The sequence below is a fragment of the Triturus cristatus genome, chromosome 11, assembly GCF_964204655.1.
Source record: "Triturus cristatus chromosome 11, aTriCri1.1, whole genome shotgun sequence".
NCBI lineage: Eukaryota > Metazoa > Chordata > Amphibia > Caudata > Salamandridae > Triturus > Triturus cristatus.
In genome coordinates this window covers 126650623-126673852 of record NC_140594.1, presented here as the reverse complement: position 1 = coordinate 126673852, position 23230 = coordinate 126650623, and the positions used below count along the sequence as shown (strand labels likewise).

The 23230-nt window shown below is 43.9% G+C and overlaps 1 protein-coding gene across 5 annotated transcripts in view; it reads left to right on the top strand.

Annotated features, from left to right (window-relative positions):
- The window catches only part of ACADS (acyl-CoA dehydrogenase short chain), an 82854-nt gene that overhangs the window by 23195 nt on the left and 36429 nt on the right, over positions 1-23230 (top strand). For 4 of the 5 annotated variants that reach the window (XM_085636034.1, XM_085636029.1, XM_085636032.1 and 1 more), the window contains exons 2-6: positions 4566-4729; positions 5539-5688; positions 8842-8953; positions 9959-10110; positions 10247-10417. In XM_085636034.1, coding sequence (XP_085492160.1) covers positions 4637-4729; positions 5539-5688; positions 8842-8953; positions 9959-10110; positions 10247-10417 — 678 coding nt within the window. In that variant the 5' untranslated portion in view covers positions 4566-4636. The remainder of the gene's footprint in view (positions 1-4565; positions 4730-5538; positions 5689-8841; positions 8954-9958; positions 10111-10246; positions 10418-23230) is intronic. The other variant, XM_085636030.1, reaches the window with a different exon arrangement.

Below are 23230 nucleotides of genomic sequence, written 5' to 3'. Positions count from 1 at the left end.
GATTCACCATATTTTGCAAAGTTTTGACTTTCCAATAATGCGGCACTCACCAAATGTTTTGTGAAAGCAAACCGTTCTTGTGCATGCACAATTACAATGTCACATATCTCCTTTGCATTTCGGACCAGAGTGGTGATGTTTTTCCTGTGGTTTCCAATAGTTGAAGCCTCTGGCAGTTTGCTGTCTAAATTGTCCACCTCATTTCTCACTATGCTTATGCGCTCGACAAACATAGCGGTATTTCTTTTCACAGAGACAGTATCGATCTCTCGTGCTTGTAACTGATTGTATAAATTTTCGACAGCTGACATTATGTCTTGAAATAAAAACAGAAAGAACTCAAACTCTCTATCTTCTAGTGTTCTAGCAAAGCCACGGGCTTCACTTTGAGTTTTGAAATCAAAGCTGTCATTGACTTCTATATTATGAAAACATTTCACAAGGTCCTCCCTATATTGATATATTAGTTGCACTGTACGTATGTTAAAGTTCCAACGAGTTGAGGATCCCCTTGGAACCCTTTTGTCCACAATCTCCTGAAGTGCTTCCGTTCTTTTTGGGGAACGTGAGAAGAATGCTGCCCTTGCTGCTCCGGCACTTCAAAGCATGCCTCGGGTCCCTGCCGTGCCAACCGGACGAGCAGCTGCATGTCAGGAACGGTTCTGCAGGGGTGCTAAGCCTTCGGGCTTGTGGCGTTCGGAAGTGACTGGCCTACAATAGACGCGGAGCCAGCAGGCAATGGCCAATGGAGGTGTCCTTGCTAAAGGGCACCTTGGGTGTGCGGACACAGCAGGTTGGCTCTCTGGCCCTATGCACCACACAGCACCTCTGTGGGTGTCTGGTGTGTTGTTGTGTGCATGTCGAAGCTAATCACACACAACAGGTGCAGATTCTCCAACCGTGCTGAAGGGTCAACGAGGAGAATGAGATACAAGCCTGGATGTGTTTGCGTATTGGTGCTTCACAACCGTCCTTGGGTAGTGTTCGAACCCTTCTCTGATCCGAACTTGTACATTGCCACCGTGTACGGACAACACCTATACCAAGGCCTTCCATGCTCTGTAGGCTTTCTGTCACCCATGTGTGTCCTTCCTTAAGTCTCCCCACACTCCGTGCACTCTGGCCATCCCAGATGTACCACCACAGCAGTGGGGTTGGGCTGCAGAAACTTTACGCTGGTGCAGAGAAAACTAAATTCGGTTTCACCATCATTGCTGCTCCTGGCCACGTGATCTTTACACCACTGTAACACACGGGCCAAGCACATTTCAAACTATTTACTACTTTATATAGCGAAAAATAGAGAAAAAAATATTATGCCTTGCAAATGTAAAGTAGTGACTACGCTTGAAGTAAAACCTGTCACATTTCTTAGGAGTTGTGAAAATAGTGCTAAATAAGTAAGATCTACCAACTTCAATATACATGTAGAAGGACTTCTTTATCAAATCTGTTGCACATAAGAAAGGATTTATAAGGAAAACTTTATAAGGAAAACGTCTTGTTAACGATTTGCAGCTCCTTTTTGCTAAGTGCAAAAATGTCTGTAGTGTGGAAATCCTACATCTTGAGTTTAACAAATAGCAAACTACAACAAAACGGACTTGCACAATTATGAACGTGCACGCGCGCAGTTTCTCTCATGTGCACCGTCTGTGCTGGTTAAGATGCCTGCCCTGGAGCCAAGACAGAGTTTAAATTTTAGTCCCACTAACACCAGAGGCTGGGCCTCAAATGTCTTCAAAGTAGGAGTGTGCTGGAAAATCTCTGCAAGCCGCTAGGGAGCTCAGTCTGAAACCCGTCGGCCATTCACGGGGCCAGGTTGACTGGATTTCCTCTTCACACACTCCCCACGGGTCACTTAGTGTGAACAGGTGTTTGTACTCGTGTATACACGCCGCGTTCCTCCTCGGGGCCTGGGAATACGCGGAGCCCCCTGCTCCCACCCGCTAGGCCCCACCCATGGCGTCACAGCGGCATCCCCTGTAACAAGCACCGGCCACCAGGGTGTCCCGGGTCACTACATCCAATCTACAACAGGGCAGGCCCCCTCCCCACTCCTCTCCTCCCCCACACACACTGAATCGGGTTAATACGACCTCACCCCTCCCCATTCACCTAGCTCCTAATGATTCTACGACTCTACGAGGCACTTCCAATGCCGGAGCATAGTTCCCTCACGTATATAGGTGGGATTGGGGGCCTAAATTATGGCAGTTACAACTGGTGGGGAAGGTGGGGTGGGGGGGGGGGTGGAGGGGGAAGTGATGCGTCTACCAAGGTCACACCGAGCGCCACACTCACTGCCTGGACTCAAACACAGGCCTGCAGAATGGGAGACCAAGATTCACAGGGCGACTGTCGAGGAAAACAGGGCAAAGCCGGGAATAGGAGGCTGCTGTTCAGGTTAGGAGGCGTAGGCCTCACCTGAGAGGGGGCCGTCCGGTGTAGTTGCCCTCAGGCGTATCTATTTATTGGTGCAGCATACTTTGTGGTTCCCAGTCGGAACAGCCGAATTCTGACGCTTTCTGTACCAAGCCGGGGGTGGGGGCAGTTTCTTTCCTTCCTGTCTTCCTACGCTACGGAAACTCGGAAAGGACAGCCCTCTCTTCGTTACTACTAGTCTTCGGACAAGAGTGTGGTAAAAGTAAACATACAGGTTCACTAATCAGTAATCACTATTTCATCTTACCTTTCTGCCAGGCCCGCCACCGCCAGATGGTGAATATTATAACGAACGTAACGTCGACGAGTGCGACTCGTGACTGACTCCTCGACTCCGTGTCCGTGAGTGACTCCAGTCATGTGGCAGCACTGGCACGAGGCGGGGACGAGCGACACGTGCCAACTGCCGAGGAGTCAGCGAGCGTATCAGCGTACGCCTCGGGAAATCAGGCCAATCATACAAGTGCGGCCACCACCCACGCGCGGCACCCTGCAGGCTGCGCGCCGTGCGCGGTGTCTTAGCCAATCATGGCGCTGCATCAGCAGCGCACTTCAACAGGATTGGGCAAAGAGCAGGGTTACTCCCTGCCCATAATGAGACCCGGGGGCTGCGGTCCCTCGCCTCGCCACACCCACACTGCCTCAGAATGAGTCGCTAGGGGAGGAGGGGGGAGGAGGGAAGGTCAAGGTATTGTGTGCGTGTGCGCATGTTCGGGCCAGTCATGACTAGCCCAAAAATTGACATGCGCACACTGCTGCTGCTGCCTGCTGCACTATTCGCGCTGACAGCCCCGCCCCCAGTGCCGTCCACATTGAGTCGGGCATATCCCGATTCCGAGTGCGTGCGGCGCCGTGCGCGAGTCGTTGCAGGCTTGCGATCGAAATTCCAAATATGCATGATGAATGTGACTTGTGCTTAGTGGGGCAACGCCCCAACGCCCCCAATGGACGGACCGCCACTGCCTGCTGCACTATTCACGCTGACAGCCCCGCCCCCAGTGCCGTCCACATTGAGTCGGGCATATCCCGATTCCGAGTGCGTGCGGCGCCGTGCGCGAGTCGTTGCAGGCTCGCGATCGAAATTCCAAATATGCATGATGAATGTGACTTGTGCTTAGTGGGGCAACGCCCCAACGCCCCCAATGGACGGACCGCCACTGCTATTGGCTATGTAAAGCGGCCGCAAAAGTGAAAGTGATCGCGTTCGCGATCACGATCACACATCAAAGCGGCCGTGAAAGTAATTGCGGTAAAGCGCGGCGCGCGCGCCCGCGCACATGCACTGTAGCACTAGGCGGGCCTGGTAGCACTTTTTGGAGCCCTCTCAATAAGTTTTGCCAGACCAGCGCATGCGCTGGGTCAGGCGAGACCTAAAAATGACTCATTCTTTCAAACTTTCCTTTCTTTGAATGGCATTTTAGTTTGTGGTTGTGCAGGTGTTTTCCACAGTCATTTCTTTTTTGTGGAAATGGGTTTCCACGCCTTGGCGTTTCTGCGAAATGGAGTTTTATGTCTGGATCGTCAGGCTTGTGTTCTCCATTCCAGATTTTCATATATTTTATTTGCAGCAGTGCCAGTTAGAGAAGTTGTAGAACAGTGAATGCTGTTGATGGTGCTCATTGAAGTGTTACAGCACTGTGAACACAGGTTGGTGGGTTCCTATATTGCCTCAGCCACTGGTGGTACAATCCGAAACCTGGAAATTATTCTTAAATGGCATTGAGGGAATTAATAATGTGAACATTGAGCAAGGAAATTAGTATTGGGCCACTTAAAAATAGTTTTAAGGGTCATGAACTTGGGTAATAAGACAGCTTGTTGAGTCAGCATGTTTAACATATGTGCAGCTAAGCTCAACTGACACATATTATATGTATATTTTCCTCCTGCATTTCAATTGTGCATTTCCCCAAAACCTAACTCGTTTCTTTGATGGGTCGACAAGCTCGACCCTAGCTAAGAGACTGACATGGATGTATCGATCGATTGCTATGGACCTTGGGAATAATGTACCTAAAATGACTAGACATCCATAAAAATTTATGAGACTGGTGATAGGTTTCCCATGGCAGGGTACTGTGTCCCTAAAAGTTATGCTAACAAACGCTTTTTACCCACAGCAGTGAGGTTTGGCTGTGCCTGCCGACTGCACACCGTGTACCAGACTGCTGAGCTGCCAGACACACACCAGATGCTGCGCCAGACATGTCGTGACTTTGCAGAGAAAGAATTAGTCCCCATTGCTGGTCAGCTCGACAAGGAACACCGCTTCCCTGGAGACCAGGTACTAGAGACAACAACCTGGGGACCCTGTAGGAGTGGTGTGTGCGCCCTGTATTTTGTCTTCCATAGTTTTGATGTGTTGAATCATTGGTGTCGCACACTCCCTACTTTTCTGTTTTACCATTGCTATCCTCTTGCTGCTGTCTCTTTATTGCTTCTAATTGAACACATGGGCTTCTTGTTCTTCTTTAATTCGGGCTTCGGCGTATAATTGCTTTTTATCTATTAAGTAACATAGGAACTGGATGCTTCTGTATGGTTGGTGCTGGTCAACGTATACAGAGGTAAAAGGCATATAGCCGTAGTGTGTTGTGAGACATTTCTTCTAAGGTTAGATCTTTTTGAAGGAAGATTTGCATATATTCTCACTCGAGGGATGCAGCAAGAGTGTGACACAGTCTAAAGGCAATGACCAGCCCTCTTCCTTCTACGAGATCTGCTTCAGTGACACCAGCAGTTCACCCTAAATCAGAACCCAACTTACTTTCATGGAGCCTTGGAGGCTGTCGGCCACAGACCTGTTCATGCTGTCTCTTAAGTTATCCCACTTGCTTGCACTTTCTTCTGTTTCTCCACACTGGTGTTTTCACGTGTACCACCCATAAGCATCATTGTTGGGTGCCACTTCTGATAGTCCCCTTACAGTGTTTGTTCCAGAGGTGCTACCACCACCATCTCCCTCTTCTACCTGTTCTTGTTGCCAATGTCCTTTTCTGTCCGTGTCCCATCTGATCTTCCACTCGTGCAACCACATGATTTGTATCAAATGTTAATCAATTTTGTGCTGTTGTGTCGGTGTTCTCTATGCAGGTGAAGAAGATGGGGCAGATGGGTCTCCTGTCCATCGATGTCCCAGAGGAGCATGGCGGGGCAGGGCTGGATTATTTGGCCTATGCTATTGCGCTTGAAGAGATCAGTCGAGGCTGCGCATCTACCGGAGTTATAATGAGCGTCAACAATGTGAGCTCCCTCTACTTGTTGCATGCATTCCATTACAAACGTGTTCCTGCCACACATGTCGGATTACTTTCGCACTTTTTTTGTTACTTGCTCCCACCAAGCCCAATACCTGCTGTACACTTTTTATCGCTACAACACTCATCCCACAGTGAGCCTTTCCGATTCCATTTAAGTCGCATGTACCAATTCATTGCCCGATATCCTGGCAATAGCCAGTGTGTATTTATTGTTAGGCGAGTCTTATCTTCGAAAAACCACAACTTTAGCACCGTTCAACAAATTTGCATGAAATGATGCCAAAAAAGGTTACTCCAATTTGAGTCTGCATTGACCGGGTTCATGCCCTTGGGGGGTATATGGAATGAGGGTAAAAATAAGCAGTGTTTCTTCCATAGGAATCTTTTATCTCTGCTACTGTGAAAAACACTGAAAGGACTTGCACCAAAAGTTAGCACGAAAATAAACTTTACTCAAGGAACTGCCTTTGCCTGGTTTGGTGTATACCTCTTCAGTAGTGTTTGAAAAATGAGCATTACAAAATTGTGTTGGGTAGGCTTGATTTGATAATGTGTTTTATGATTTACCTATAAGTTTAGTGCTATTTGAAAAATTCATACAAAGTGTCTAAATTCTTCCCTAAGCTAATCAGATGTTTGTTTTGCTTCCGATACATTTTTTCATTTGTGCATATTAGACAAGGGTTGGCCCAGTTAAAAGGGGGGGGGTCTAAAAGTGTAAATTTGCTAATAACTATGGCATCCTTTGAAAAAGCCACATGATATTTGGTAGACGTTTTTCATATTTAGTTTTCCGTGGGTACGGCAAGTTTTGTGCAGATACAGCTAGAGGGGGGAAAGTTAAACAAGCATTGTCATAGCCAACTGATCTCGCGTTTGAACCTTATAAAGTGTTTAGCTATGCAGCACATTTCAACCATCATGCAGTTTATAAGTGGCATGAAATATTACTCCCATTCATCAAGGAATTGGCTATTAGCAAATTACACAATTCTACATAAATCATCAACCGACAACTAAACCGTTAGATCATCCCTATAGTAATGTTTAAGAGATAAAGTCCATATTTATTCCAGTAGCATTATGTCTTGAAGATTGCATATGTGCTAAGCCCAGGCTGAACCTAAAAATGGCACATTCTTGGTTTGTTATTGTAGCAGACTGAAAGGGTGGCAGTGGTAAAAAGTGAAGTTTACAAAGAGAGACAGGCAAACAACCTAAATAAAGAAAGTCCCAAACACATGTTTTATGATGTGTCTTTTATCACTGGAGACTCCCTTTAACTTAGTATATGTTTAGTTTATAGCACGGATTAAATGTATTTGAAAAGCAACCAAGTGCCACATGTGATTTTATTAAAGAAGCATAGTGTAATAAATTGTTATATTCAAGTATTCTAAACATCCTTGATCCTGCTGGCATATTACTACGTTTGATTCTCTCCATGTCTTCTCCCGGTCCAATATGCATTTAACTCATTACCGTAAAGAAGCAGTTTGGGTGCGAGAGCGCAATATAAAAACAGTAACATGGTATTAGAAATTTGTGTTCATATAATAAATTGGGTGTGTCTGTCTGTCTGCCTGCCTGCCTGCCTATTACAGAAATGATGTGAGCTTAATATAGAGGTGACCCTTCAGATAAGTTGCTTGTTATGGAGCCACGTACACTGAATTTTGAGATGCCTGCTTTGTGCAAAATGTGTGTGATCCTTGACAAAGCATTTGCTCTGGTATTCCAGTTCTACTATCGGGTAAATATTTGTGTTAATTGTTTTATATTTTAAAAATGTGAGTGTTCATTTTCTGGGTGTGTGCTATGAGCTTAAATATAATTTTGGAACATGAAGCACGTTGTTACCTTGAACAAATGGTAAAACAATATTTTGATAACGTTTTAGACTTTTGAAAAATCAAATCTTCTCTAGAGTTGGGAAATAATTCATGAAGCATTATATTATGGCAGGGGCAAGAAGAGCTGTCAACCTGGAAAGAGTTAACTCCCCAGCAGTGTGTTGACTGGTGATTGCATTTATCGTATTGCATGCTATGTTTGTGGGGGGGAGTAAAGGGAAGAGACAAAGAGCCGCAATACAAACAAGAATGAAAACCTTGTTTTAAAGTCGGAAGAAGCTGCTGTATGCCTTTCTTTTAGCAACACGGCACCCGCTTCATGGCCTCTGCACTTCATGAAACATGAAGCGCGGTGCCGTGAAGCGGACACTGTGTTGATAAAAGGTGGGTGGCAGTTGTAAAGAAAAAATACCTCTGCACTTCATGAAGCGCGGTGCCATGAAGCCATGGCAATAAATGCAACCAGTGTGTTTTCAATTTAAAACAAGAAGCACTCGTGCTAAACACTCGTGCTTGTGCTGGCATGCCCCTTGCGAGAGCGAGCAGCGGCGCGCTGACCATTTGTTTTCAATTAGCGCGCATGCCGCTGCTCGCCTCCCGCAAGGTGGATACCAGCACAAGCACAAGTGCATTGCTTGAAAAAGGGGAAGACTGATGACTAAAGGCCCTCCTAGGGAAGGGCATGCACGCTGCCTAGGCGAGACCTAAAAAGGGGTGCAAAAACATTGGTGCTGTTTAACGAACCTGCATGAAATTTAGCGGGCTGTTAGAAAGGAAAGCTCAGTGTAGGAATTTCAGGTTTCCTGCAGATCTGATAGGGGTTAAAATTAAAGTGTGGATCAGGTTTGTTCAGTAAGACATTGATGTGCTAATAACTTTATTGCAGTTGAACAGACCTGCTCTACACTAGTTAAATATGTTTAGCTTGCCGACTGAAAACCACTGAAATTTACCAGCATTGACTACCAACACATGCCATAACTTGAGCTGCCCTCCACCTGCAAAACACAAATTTGCCTGCAGCACAAAGAAAAAACAATCCAGAGAACAACGTGGTGGCATACACCAATTACGGCCTATCTTGTGTGCGTTGCTAATAACGGTCACATTTTAGTGGTTTTGCACATTTTAAGCTCAGTTCTTAACTAAGTTTTTTAAGTGAAAAAGTATATATCTCTATCTATTTAAGCATATATTTCTATGAGGGGATAAAAGCTATATTCCGGAGCGTTTGTGCTAGCATTTTCTTTCTTTCTTATTATTGATATAATCTTTGTTTTTAGTCCCTCTATCTAGGCCCCATTTTGAAGTTTGGCTCTGCAGAGCAGAAACAGCAGTGGATCACGCCTTTCTGCAGTGGTGACAAAATTGGTTGCTTTGCCCTCAGTGAACCAGGTAATTGCATAGCGAGTTGTCAGACGTGGGGCAAGGAGAGCAGAGTACAAAGGTATCATGCCCGGTGTACATCTGGTCGCATTCACACCAGCATAGTTGTTTCGTTATCATTTTTGTATTTTACATTTTATTTCAGAAACTTGGAATAAAGTAAAAAATACTAGAATTATGATTAAGGTTCCCGGTTTTCAGTTTTTACAGATAAATACAGACAGAAAAACATTTATTTTCCTGTCTGTATTTATTTTTAAATGTAGATAAAAACGGAAATTGGATTCTGTTTTTGAGAGATTCTAAATGCCGTCAGTAATGACGGTCAGGCCAATAGCGGTGCAGATTTACAGATAAGGGGTTAAAAAAAGAAAGGTATTTTAGTAATTTGGCTTAAACAGCAGTAGATATGCACAGCTTGATGCAGAAATGCTCATGTTTTCATATTAATGCATGAATTTATCATCTGTAGGTGTATCCTCAACCTAGGCGTTCAACCATGAATGTCAATTTACCGATTACATAGATGTGGAAATATACTAGTTTCAATTTCATTTTTTCACAAAACTCAAAATAAATGTGGATAAATACAGATAACATTAGCAAAAACAATATGGATGGAAATGTAAAAAAAAAACAAAAAAACAATTGGGAGCCCTGATTATGATTGAGGAAGTCATTAAGTATTCCATCAAAGACAACCATATTTGCATGGAAGAAATTTCCAAAGTTAGCAATATAATGCATGTAAAAATTATATTTGGTATAATTAGTGCAAATATATAATTTGTAGAAACAAATCGTATGCTGTCTGTCTTTCACATGCAGATAAGATAACATTGCAGGGAGAGTGGTTAGCCCCATCAGGTTGTATGTGATAATAAGTGCTGGCTGAAGTTTCTGGTTAACGCATGGTTACACTGCCCGCGTTGCTTGGCAACAACCCATGAGAGATGCAGGTCTGAGCTGCAGAGGTCTTTTGTTAATCTTATCTTTTCCGGCACCCTTTCCCAGGGAATGGCAGTGACGCAGGTGCTGCTTCCACCGTTGCACACTTGGAAGGCAGTGAATGGATCCTAAATGGTACTAAAGCCTGGATCACCAACGCTTGGGACGCCTCCGCTGTGGTCGTATTCGCCACCACGGACAAATCACTGAAGCACAAGGTAAATGAATGCATATCTTTTTCCAGGACTCAACACATTACTATCCTAGTTGCCTTCTGATGAAGTCTGAATTAGTTCCTTTGGTGTGTAACAGGCTCTGTTGGTGCAGGTTGTGAATACTGGTTGTATTTTTCAGGGTATTAGTGCTTTCTTGGTTCCGATGCCAACGCCTGGACTCTCGCTGGGGAAGAAGGAAGATAAGTTAGGAATTCGAGCCTCCTCCACTGCCAATCTTATCTTTGAGGACTGTCGAATACCGAAAGAAAATCTCTTGGGACAGCCTGGACTGGGCTTCAAGATTGCCATGGTAAGAGTGGAATCCTGTCAGAGTAGAGTTCAATCTAGCCCTCCCTTATCAGCTCATGATGTCACCCTTGGCTTATGACTATTTTCACTTCTCATTATTGTAATATTGAAGGGCATCGCCAAGTCGATTGTAAAAGACAGGTCTTACATATTCGCGGTCATATTGCAGTCCAGGTGAGCTACGTAAAAACGTTAAATTAATAAATAATACATATTTAACATTTTAACCTATCATTTGCTCCCCTCTTAGCTCGCTATGTACCAGTTATTGTATTACTCTCTATTTACCCCTTTTGTTTTGTGACTGTTCTGTTTGGTATGCTTATTTGATGCCGGTACTGCATTTATTCCTTCCCTTCAATTGTAAAACGCTCTGATATCCTTTGGGATCATGTTCGCCCTATATAAAACTTTATAAATAAATATTAGAACAATACAATGTTAGGAGCCCCATTGAAGACAATGCAGTGCCTCAGGGCTAATAATGACTGGCATAAGCCTTCTGCTCCAATATTTGTCTTAGTTTCCCCCGTTTTAATTTAGAATATACTGCTCTCAGTGGGTGGAATTTTCTAATAGCCTTATGACCCTTCTGCCTTGGGCCAGACTGGTTATTAAAGGCCCTATCGTTCGTTGTTGGCCTTCTCCTGGAGCTATGGCCTATAACCAGAGTTTAGCGCCTTTTCTATAATACAAAATTGGAATGTTGAGAGTTTTATTGAAGACAGTAGAGTAGCTCACGGGCAATATTGGCTGGTACAGACGTTCTGTGCCAACATTTTATTTGTTGGCTTTCTGTTTCCTTCCTTTTTAAGTTACAATGTTCTGCCCTCAGTGGGTAGAATGTTCTAACAACATTATAACCGTTTTGCATCAAGCTATACAGGGAGTTAAAGGACCTCACCCTTGTTATAGGCTTTCCGCGACAGCTAAGGTCTGTAGTTCGGGTGCAGGGTCTTTAATGTTAGTTTTAGCCCTCAGCTGTGGGCTACACTGCTGTATGAAAGGCGGGGAAATAGCACACTTAAATCAACAAAGGAAACTCATCGGTTTAAAAGTAGGGAAGTGGCAGGGATATAAGAGCCAGGAGGAGATAAGGAAAAACAGTGAACATTTCAATTAAGGTAAAGTTGAAAAATCAGTACTTGATGTTGTCTCCAATATATTGTTGAGCATTTATATGTTAGCTTGGCGTATTGGCATAGACAAGCACTGCCCCTTAACAAACTGAAAATGTTGATTTCCAATGCCGACTGCACATTGGACACTACCGCTACATTAAAAGATGACATTGGTAACAATAAGCATTGTAAGTGATTCTAGAAGACTGGAACCATTCTGGCCAGGACCAAGTGGCAAAGCAAAGATCCCAACTGTTTCTACAGCCATAAGTAAGGCACAGAAATAACCTTTAACCTCACCACAATACTCCTTTATTTTGTTGATGTACTAAGTTGAGTGGTCACCAGCTTGGCACCCCGAAAGACTTCCCACTTCAGTCATATACGTGGCCTCCACAAAATAGAATTTAATCAGAATCATGATTCCGTTTTTTTTCTAAATTCCACTTCTCTTGCAAATTGAAAGGCTGAGAGGTCTGTTAAAAACATGCACTGTCTTTGTGTGTGGAATGTGTCCATATAGCCAAAAGGGCACCAATTGTATCTTTCCTTAATTTGTATGCTTTCCGGATCCTCATCACAGTGGGAAAGGGTATTACTCTGTGGTTCTAATTGAAGAAAGACTATATTGCAGATTAACCAGTGTGAGTTTCCTTTTCTATTGTTTATGGTGACCTTATAGACAAATTATCATCTGATGGGTCCTTCCTTAGTCTCTTCGTTTAGGTTGTTCATTGCAATAGCAAAAAAACACATCTGAGTTGCCCCACTATAGAAGTAATATTAGACAAGTGTACACTTGGGTCTGAATTATGAAAGCCCACCAAAAACTAGCCTTATGCATGTATTTTTCAAGTAACCATATACCCTATTTATATTATATGTGTGTGTGTGTGTGCGTGTGTGTGTGTGCGTATGTGTGTGTGTATATATATATATATATATATATATGGAAAAAGAAAAACTGATACAATTACGCTGTATCTTATTTGCCTTTACTCTGTGTTTATAAAGGATGATTTGTGTGTGTAACTTACTTTAATTGAGCTAGACTGTAACCTTAGACTGTGATGTAACAGTAAGGTGTGTTAGAGTATTTTTGAGATCTGGGGCATCTGTTAACATAATTGTCTGCACAAACATGAGCAGCACTGAGAGTGCTAATGAAAAAGCATTTATTCGATTACTGTGCGCGTTGTTGGAACAGCTGACATATGAACCAGTACCTTCAACATAAATGAATGTGCTGAACTGAGGAAATTCTGTTCAGAAATCCTGCAGGTGTATAGTCATGTATGGCACTGTTTCCAGCCTTTATCATTATTTATGTGTTTTAAGGTATCACTTTTTAATTAGTATAGGCATGTACATTTATTCATATTTATATTTATGTTTATATTTATATATTTATTGAATGATGCTTAAATTATTACGCATGATGATTTGCACAGTGCTCTTTTTCAGGCTGCTAGTAGTAACTTGTTGCTTTCTATGCTCAATGTTGCAACATGATGTCAATACCTTTAAATGCCGCCTTCTCCTATAGCAACGCGTCATGTGATCAAGATTCCGAATGTGGGTTGAAACGCTTAATGGCGGTCTGGCTGGGCGAGTAAATAAAGCACTTTGATTGGCACCATCTTCTGGGTCCGCTCTTCGTCATTTTCTGTCCAAAGGAGGCAGCTGCAGGCGGCGATTTGCATTTATTTGAGTACCGAGAGGCTTCAGTGGTATGAGCGGAACCCCTCCCCTCTTTGGGCACAGCAGCAGGAAGCAGCCGGCTCTGACTACCCGGAACTGATTTGGATACTCCATCGAGGAGGAAGCTGAAGGAGCCCCTGGTAGCTGCGAACTGACCTACCTTCATCACGGAAGTCGGTGCATACCGTGTCGGCTGACCAGAGAGAGCGCCAGGCAATCTGTTAAGGTAGGATATGGCAGAATTTCCAGTGGGGAGTGTGCGCGGTGTTTGGTTTGGACATTGTTTCAAACAACTAACGACCGTATTTCCAATCGGGTTTAAAAGCAAGCCACAACTACAGCCACTATGTCCGCCGACGTGTTGCGTCATCGAGAGGAGGCAGCCAGTTCTATGTTTCACGACTCCCCGGCTGGGAGGTCGGTGGCTGTTGAAAACTTTAGTAACATACCAGGAAGCCCAAACACCAGGGAGATGTATAAAAGATTGGAGAAACTAATGCGCTCAGAACAGTCCAAGTGGTGGGAGCACAGGTCATTATCCCGCTACTTGGAGGTCGGAAGAGTGCCGAGAGGGTTGCGGATTACCTTGGCGCCCAGTTACGAGAACCCCGACCCAGCAATGCTCGCAGAATGGGCAGAATCCAATCTTGAATCGTCAAGCAAACTCATGACTATATTGATCAAATACGCGGAAAGTGACCGCGCTAAATTACAAGTGCAGATAGAACTATTGGATGTGGTAATTGACAAAATGGAAAAAAACGATCAGACAAAGAAACTAAGGGATGATATACTGGCCCGCTTGAACAAGGATGAGGAAGTTATCAAAAGAAGGAAGGCTTTTAAGTTCGAAAGGGATTGGGCAGATTATCAAAATGGTCAAGTATTTACGTATGCCCGCAGATATGATGCGGTAAAGGCACGAGCCAATAGACCGTTTCAGAGAAAATCAAGCGCGGCAACTCTGATGTCAACTTCAGCCTCGAAGTTGAGTTCGGCCGCTGAAAGTGACCCAGAGGGCGATGTTACCAGGGTGCAAAAACTGGGGTTTACCAAGTTATCCCTAGCACAGGAGGTCGACTGCCTGTGCCAAGACAGACGAGATACGCTGAGGCCTCGCGGGCCTCCTGGAGCCAAAAGCAAAGACTCAACTTCAAGCGGAGCCAGAGACGAAAATGCTATAAAAGAAACCAAAAGTATGGGCAAAAAAGCAACAAGGGGAAGATGGAACAGATTCCAGACCAGGAATCGGACACAAGCACAAACTCCAACGCAGTGATCAATCTAACTAATGTGCAATTGACACCGGCGGAAACAACGGTCCTGGGCTTAGGACTGTCGTATTGCCCACCTTGCAATTTTAACTACGCGGATGTGAGAATGGATACCTATCGGTTTGTGAGGGAGCTCAAGCTGAATAAGTTCCATATGTTGCAACCCAAAAAGAAAATGGCTTTGTCTGCAGATAAGAACCCTGTTAGCCCTTACCTGTTGACAGCTGGGGATTTGCATTTATTTGATGATGCTTGGTCTCTGCAAAACGAACAAGAAGGAGGAACACTGGACAGTGAACGAGTGCAGTTGGGAGATAGAGGGGCTTATGAAACGCCCTTCAAACCTAAATCAGTCTTCCAGCCAATCATGCTGCACGATAACTTGGATGTTTATCACGAGCTTGTCACCCAAGATTTGAAAAAATGGTATATTGCCACCAATAAAGTCCGCCATGGGATAAATAAACAAAATCTCTGCTGTCAGGAACTTATGAGAAAATTGGAATCTGATACCAACATCATTATAAGACAGGCGGACAAGGGTGGCAACGTGGTCTTATGGCCACGCCAGCTCTATATGGAAGAAGCTGGACTACAATTAGCTGACATCGCTTGCTACAGAAAAAGTAACATCCACACTGTAAAAGCGGCATGGAATGAACATTATCTTAAACTACTTGCTTGGAAAAGTGGGGGGCTGTTAACAGATGCAGAATATCGGTTTCTAAAGAAAGAACATCCAGTTATCCCCACTTTCTACCTAATACAAAAGGTACATAAGAGTACTATAACACCTCCCGGTAGATCCATAATTTCTGCCATAAATAGCGCAATGGAAAACACTTCCAAATATATTGGCTTTTTTTCTTGAGGATTGGGTCCGGGGATTGACATCCTTTGTACAAGATACATCTGATTTCCTACGTAAAATAGAACATGTAGTGTGGAGTCCAGATATGCTACTAATGACTCTTGATGTAGCATCACTCTACACCTCAATTAGACATTGTGATGGTTTAAAGGCAGTAGGGCACTATTTGAATCTGCGACCAATGAATTGTGCCGCTCATAACAAAATATTGATCTCAATGGTATCTGCATGTCTTGAACGGAATTTCTTCCATTTTAATAATCCGATTTACCATCAAGTCAGGGGAGTCGCGATGGGGGCCTGCTTCTCCCCTAGCTACTTATGGTTGCACATGGGGCTGTTGGAGGAGCAGGTCCTGATGGGAAGATTCAAGGCGACTATGGAGGAGCATGCTATTATCTATTTAAGATACATTGATTACCTGTTCTTTATTTGGAGGGGCACAGAGCAAAGCGCGCATGAATTTGTGGACATGCTTAATGTAAATTGCTTGAATCTACACTTTACTTGAACTATAAATGACAGGTCAGTCTGTTTTCTAGATGTAGAGGTGTATGTGGACAACAATTCGTTAGCAACGAGGTTATACAGAAAACCTACTGCAGGCAACACAATTCTCCACGCGTCGAGCCACCATCCACATCATATGATACGCAGCATCCCATGTGGTGAGATGCTACGTATCAGGCGAATATGCAGCTCGGATGTGGAATGTGAGATTGCACAGGAAGCCAGCAAACTTTGTCTTCGGGTACTCACTAAATATGATTGATAGTGCCTTTAAGAAAACGAGAAATCTGTCTAGAAGTGATACTTTGATCCCCAAAGTCAAGCAGTGTGCGTTAAGTAACACTGCTTCTAGTATTCAATCTAGGGTCATTTGAACTTTTAGCAGGCAACATCAGGAACTCGGGCAGATTTTCAACCGAAACTGGAACCTGGTACAGGGGGATCCGGTTATTGGTGGCTTAGTTGCAAAGAAACCAGCATTAACGTTTAGAAAATCATTCTCCATGAGTAATAGTTTGGTGAGCAGCAGTCCTGAGGTGGCCATTCCAGCAACTTGGATGGCTCAAGTTAAGGGATTTAGAAAGTGCTCTAGTTGTAAGGCGTGCAAATTTGGATGTAGCAAGACACATTTGCTCAGTCCTTTCAAATCTAAACCATTCCTGATTAATAAAAGATTGACGTGCAAAACTGAGTTTGCTGTATATGTGCTGGAGTGTCCGTGTGGGCTTAGGTACGTTGGCAGCACCAAGTTACCGGCCCACAAGAGGATACTCCAGCACATTAGGGCCATTACAGGCAAAGATCAGGCTTATCCTGTCCCTAGACATTTCGAGCAAAACATGATAGTAACCCGAAGTGATAGATACGGTGCTACCAATGAAACGTGGCAGTAATCGTGAGGCGAAATTGCACCTCCTGGAGACACGTTACATCTTAGAGCTCGACACAAAAAATCCGGCTGGATTAAATGCTAGTGAGGATTTCCATACCTGTTTATAGTCTCCCATTCACAGTTATTAGATGAATTTTAATGTGGCCTCACATTATGATTTGGATAAGAAATACAGCTGCTTTGTAAATAATCTGGTCATGTATATTTAAATTGTTTTAAAAAAAAATAGGAAAAACTTTATATATATTTTTGAAGAATTAAGAAACGATTGTTTAAGATGATATCTGGTATACTCTCTTTGTGGATAACTAATTGGAAAAAGGAGTACCTGTAATAGGTCTCCCCGCTTACTGGTATTATATAATTTTGCACTGTTTTGCACATCATTTTTGTAGCTGCATTTTTCAGGTATAATTACAGGACATTATTTACGACGGGCATAGGTTGAAAAAGGCCCACTTGGGCATAATTGTCTGCACAAACATGAGCAGCACTAAGAGCGCTAATGAAAAAGCATTTATTCAATTACTGTGCGCGTTGTTGGAACAGCTGACATATGAACCAGTACCTTCAACATAAATGAATGTGCTGAATTGAGGAAATTCTGTTCAGAAATCCTGCAGGTGTATAGTCATGTATGGCACGGTTTCCAGCCTTTATCATTATTTGTGTTTTAAGGAAAGTATCACTTGTTAATTAGTATAGGCATGTATATTTATTCATATTTATATTTATTGAATGATGCTTAAATTATTACGCATGATGATTTGCACAGTGCTCTTTTTCAGGCTGCTAGTAGTAACTTGTTGCTTTCTATGCTCAATGTTGCAACATGATGATGTCATTTCCTGGCACGATACCTTTAAATGCCGCCTTTTCCTATAGCAACGCGTCATGTGATCTAGACCCGAGTGGGGGTCGAAATGCGTAATGGCGGTCTGGCTGGGCGAGTAGATAAAGCACTTTGATTGGCACCATCTTCTGGGTCCGTTCTTCGTCATTTTCTGTCCAAGGGAGGCAGCTGCAGGCGGCGATATGTATATGTGTGTGTGTGTGTATATGTGTGTGTGTATGTATATATATATATATATATATATATATATATATATATATATATATAATATGGAAAAAGAAACACTGATAACATTACGCTGTATCTTATTTGCCTTTACTCTGTGTTGTGACTGGTTGTTTTAGAAAGGATGATTTGTGTGTGTAACTTACTTTAATTGAGCTATACTGTAACCTTAGACTGTGATATAACAGTAAGGTGTGTTAGAGTATTTTTGAGATCTGGGGCATCTGTTTACTTTAATGCATGATCCTCCTTAAAAATAAGTATGCCTCTAATCTGTGCCCCTCTCAGTTTAAAGACCATACAAATGTCACTATTTATTTCAAGGCACAGCACAATAACATTTTATTTATGCGTAAGTAAATATGCATCAAAAAGATTTTTCTTAGAAAATATCAACTTACCATGCAAACACATCTGTTCATGACTATATCTTCATTTTCAAATGCATTACTCCATTAACCACTTCCATCTAATGTCATTAGATTCTGATAGAGGCCTTTAACCTCAGGTTCCTCACTTTAGAATATTCCCCAGGCATCAGACTGGATCTGGAAAATCTTTGGTATTACCTCTGCATGCCGGGAGGTGGTGTTAGTTTGCTCCACATTAGGGTTGTCTGCGTCGGAAGTGACGTTGTGATGTCCATATAAGCTTCCACCTTGGCATGCTGACATCAATTCCTTTCTTTCCATGCTAGAAGCATGGATTTAGAGCGCTATCTTGATCACTTTTTGACCAATTCTTTTTTTATTACTTTTTTTACCCTTTTTCTGAGCATTTGCTCCAAGTGTGCTTAGGAACATGTCCCCTTCAAAACCCATGGGTTGTAAACCATTTGAGGACTGCCACGAACCAATGTCAGTGTCTGATCCTTAGTTGGTTTGTCTCCCGGGGCCTGGGGTCGGGTTACGCATCCCAAGGTGATCTTTGAGTTATTGATGAATCTCCTGGCATTTTAAAGGAACAACGGTCCCTTATGAGACAAACAGTCGCTTATTTGTACATAGAGATACAATGAAGTCTACGTAAGAATTATCCAAGTGGAAGAATCATTAATGTTTATTAATGTAAGGTAAACATCGTAGTGGGAAAACAGAATACAGCTTAAGTGAAGTTTCACATCTCAGACATACTAAAGTGACAAATTAGACACCATGGTTAAGTCACAGCCTGTTAGTACCAATGCTCTTACATAAAATAATCACTGACAACAATTGATTCAAAGTACATCAGTCGATGTTTCGATCCCTAAAAGAATGAGGGTATCATCATCAGGACATATGGAATTATGCCTAAAACAGTAGTAGGGTTACAGTAATGGTAGCCCAATGCCAGCTGGAAAATAAACAAAGGAAAGAGGCAAAAGGAATGAATTAGTTGCCAAAATAAAACCGATACGAATCTATCATCCATCTAGCTGAGTGAAAGGTGCCAAAGGTAAGTAATTGCAGCCATAGGTGTGACGCAGTCAACGCTAGGGGTGGGCGGAATTCGCGTAGTTGCACTATGTGGAATTCCGCAGACTTGCGTAAAAACTCAGTGGAGTTCCGCTTCGCCCTAGTTGGAGTGATCCGCTGAAACTGGGTTCCCACCTCGCGCTCGCTCTCTACCAAGTCGCACCACAGAGAGCCTGCCCTGAAGGTAACCCGATGCCACCCGTCAACTGGGCCGCCGATTTGTGCCTTTCCAAGAACCATCTGTGAGGAAGATACATTAACGCTTCCCTCTCCACCTCGTGGTCCTGCTGTGCCCGGGTGCACACTACTGGAGGGCTGCTTCTATGCACACTCCGCCTTTCTCCTCCCCTATAAACTGGAAGCTGTTGTGTGACTCAATGCCGCTCCTTAGCAGGTGGACGGTTGTGGGTTCCACCCCTTGCCTGGTACATGGCCGTCTGGTGTCTATGGCTCAATGCTGCAGCACAGGCATAGCACATACCAGTCAGAGGTGCTCTGCCCTCAGCCTGGACATGGCAGCGTGTGGCTTCAAGCACTACACATACGATCGCAGGTGCTCCGCCCCCAGCATTGCACATGGAAGCTTGTGGCTTCAAACACTACACATATGGTTGGAGGTGCTCCGCCCCCAGCCTAGCATATGGCCACTAGTACCTCCAGCATTCAGCTAACCATGTGGTGAAACCATGTTTCAAACCTGTAGCAGCCTATGGGGTCCAACTACGAGCTTTGTGTGTACTAGCTTGTGTGGCTGAGCCTGAATCGAGTCTGGAAAAATCATGGCATTATGAGGCCACAGAAAATCCAGGAAACTCATTCCGGAGGACTAGAGCCTGGTCAGACACACAAGAAAGCACTGAAGACAAACAGTACCCATGCCAAACACTCAGGAAACAACACACTCACAAAACACATAGGAAACAGCACACCAGGTGAAAAACAGAAAATGCCATCATCGTGGAGTCAGTTACTGGCTGCAGACAGCTGTTCAGACAGTGTCGCTGTCATGTGGAGACAAGAGTCAGTTGCCAGAGTACAGGCTGGCACAGTGACAGAAATTATGCTCCTCTCTGTAGACTTTACAGTTCAGTACTACGTTACATCTATTGTTAATTGAAGTCATGGTAATAGCCCGGGGTGTGGCTGTATTTACCTGTGTCTGCAGAGCTATGCTAGCCACCAATTTAAAATGAAAATCTCTTCCAATTTTTGACCTGAAACCACACAGGAATGTTGATCGGCGCAGCAGAGACACCTAAAGAATACATTTGTCACACTTACAGCCTAAGACATAAGCCTTTCCCAATGAAAGGGATGCTGAAATGTAATCAATTTAAACAGCGTCTCCAGAGAGTGAAAGTGCGACAGGGGGGGAGTGAGTCAGTGGCATTTCACGAACTGAAGGGAGTTCAACAGTTCAGGGTTGGCAAATATTTAGACATCCTGTGCTACTGTATTCTGTCAAAAGTCAGAGAAAACACTGAAAAAAAATCTACACTAGAACTCAAACAAGTGCGACAACATGCCGCCTCTGTAAATAAACAGTGTGAAACCAAGCCTGGGCTGAAATTAAACACCTATGTGTTAATTTCTGCTTGTGACCGTTTGCTGCTGTGAAGTCCCGGTGCTCTCCCCAATACATGTATTTCACAAGTGCTGAGAAGTGCAGGGACTCAGTACCGCACAGTACATGCCCGTTCAAAGCACGCTTATAAGACAAACAACAGTAGTCCACAGCTTCTCCCCAGGCGCACACAGTAAGGGCATAGAATCCTGAGGCGGGGGCCAGCCCGTTGTACTTCTAGCTCTGTGAGTGTGGCTCTGTGGTCTTCTCAGGCAGACTCGAAGGCCAGCAGGGACTCCTCAACCAGGGGACCCTTGAGCTGACAGCGGCTCCTGGATGTTCACAGATGTGAATCGTGGTGCCTTTGGGCCTCCTCCCTGCCCCACTGTCTGATGGTGAGACATCAGAGGACAGACTTGTCTAATGTGTTCAGTTACTCTGGCCCAGAGGTGGGCGAAACTCAGAGTAACTGGAACAACACGTCATGTCCCTCAGCACTGAAACTGAAAGTAGAGACTGCGCGGCAAAGGAGGGTGTCGTCAGTGAATATGATCATGGTTCACAGAACACCTAAGAGAGCCCAGAGCGCTGAGCCATCCCCCAAGCCTGCTTGCAAGTAGAGGTGGGCGGCGAGGCAAACTCTGCCATGCAATGGTTTCGGAGTTTTTCCCGAATTCCGCGCTCCCAACAGAGTGCGGAGTCGGCAAAACTCCGCAAACTCCACTGGCGGATCGAAGTTCACTAGCCACCCCTAGTCAACACACGGTAGGGAAAATAGGTGAAGTTACACTGTGCAGTGAGGTGGTGTGCTTGAAAAAACAGAGTTAAGCATGAGGACGGCGGGAGCAAAAGGTAATGTGAAGGACATAATTAAGGGTACCCTCGGATCTGGCGTATAAAGTTCAATGAAGGCAAGCATACACAATGCAGAAGTACGGCCATAGCAGCAACATGGTCCCACCCTGGAAGCCAGCCTGAAAAGAAGGAAATATATCATTAAAATTGATGGCGGGCCAATAGAACATTTATCATGGGCAAAAGGCCTACCTGAGATCAGAAGCACTCCGCGCCGGTTAGCTGACGATAGGGTAATCTCGTGATAGAAATAAATGATCGCTTAGAGTACAATCAGGCTGAAAAGAGAGGGAGAGAATTGGAAGGGTAAGGCTATGTGGCAAAAGGGAGGGCGGACAGGGAAGAGCACAACAGGCACCCACCAAGCAGCCACAGCGAGCGGTCAGGGTAGGATGCAACCGGTGTGGTCCATCAGAATCGAGAGGGACCCTGCCACCATACGCCGGGTAGGCTAAAATTGAAACTAGGAGGAATGTGCCTGCGTGTTATAGAAAGTAACATGCAGCTAGTGGGACGCGCCCAATAAAGCCAATGCGGAAGAAAATGGCCGCCGTGTTGGAGAGGGGCGCAATGGGCTGAATAGAGATTAATTAGCACAGGGCGGACAATGAATAGTGAAGTGGCTCTCCGCCAGGAAATTTAACCAAAACAATAAAAATAAATTGAAAAGGGGGGAGGCGCAGTTGCAAGGTATGGTCTGCGTAAGTGTGCTGCCAAAGGAGTCGTGGCGATGGCATGCAAAGACAATTAACAGTAGTTAAGTAAACGCGGTCATGCACAAGGACAAGGCAGACAATTGAGATGCATAAACCTGTGGATAGTAAGAAAAAATGGTGCCACATTATGCAAGAAGGAAGAGGGTCAGTGAAGAGACAGATATAGATTTAAAGACGTGGATCCTGGTAATGAGATGTGTAAAGAAGAGAGCTAACCAATGCCAGATGGGAGAGAGGAAATAATCACAGTAAATTCATCATCAGGCATTTAACAATACGAGAAACAACAGAATCAAGCAATAATGGGAGAAACAATGCAAACAATACTGTAAAGTTGAATATAATCCCTGTGAAGAAATGCTTTTTGTAATGCGAGCATGGTGTAAGAATATATTGGACAATTTCATGAACGAATCAAGATAATCATAAGGCAATGTATCGTTAGGGGACTCAACTGAGTCATATAGTATAACATCCAATAAAATATAAATGAAAAGAAGGGAAAAGGCAAATAATTATGAAGGATATTAAAATTACTGGAAAAATCAGATAGGGGAATCAATCAAAGCATCAAGACAGACTTTAGGCAAATACACAGTTACTGAAAGAAAAAGAGGGGCAACATTATCGCAGTCAATCAAACAAGAGGTATCTACACATAGTCAAGAACTGGAGTTCTACACACAGACATAGCAAATATGCAACCATAAAAGCAGGAAGAACTGTAGTAGTGCACAGGGACATAGCAGGTATGCAATCATAACAGTTTCTTTCT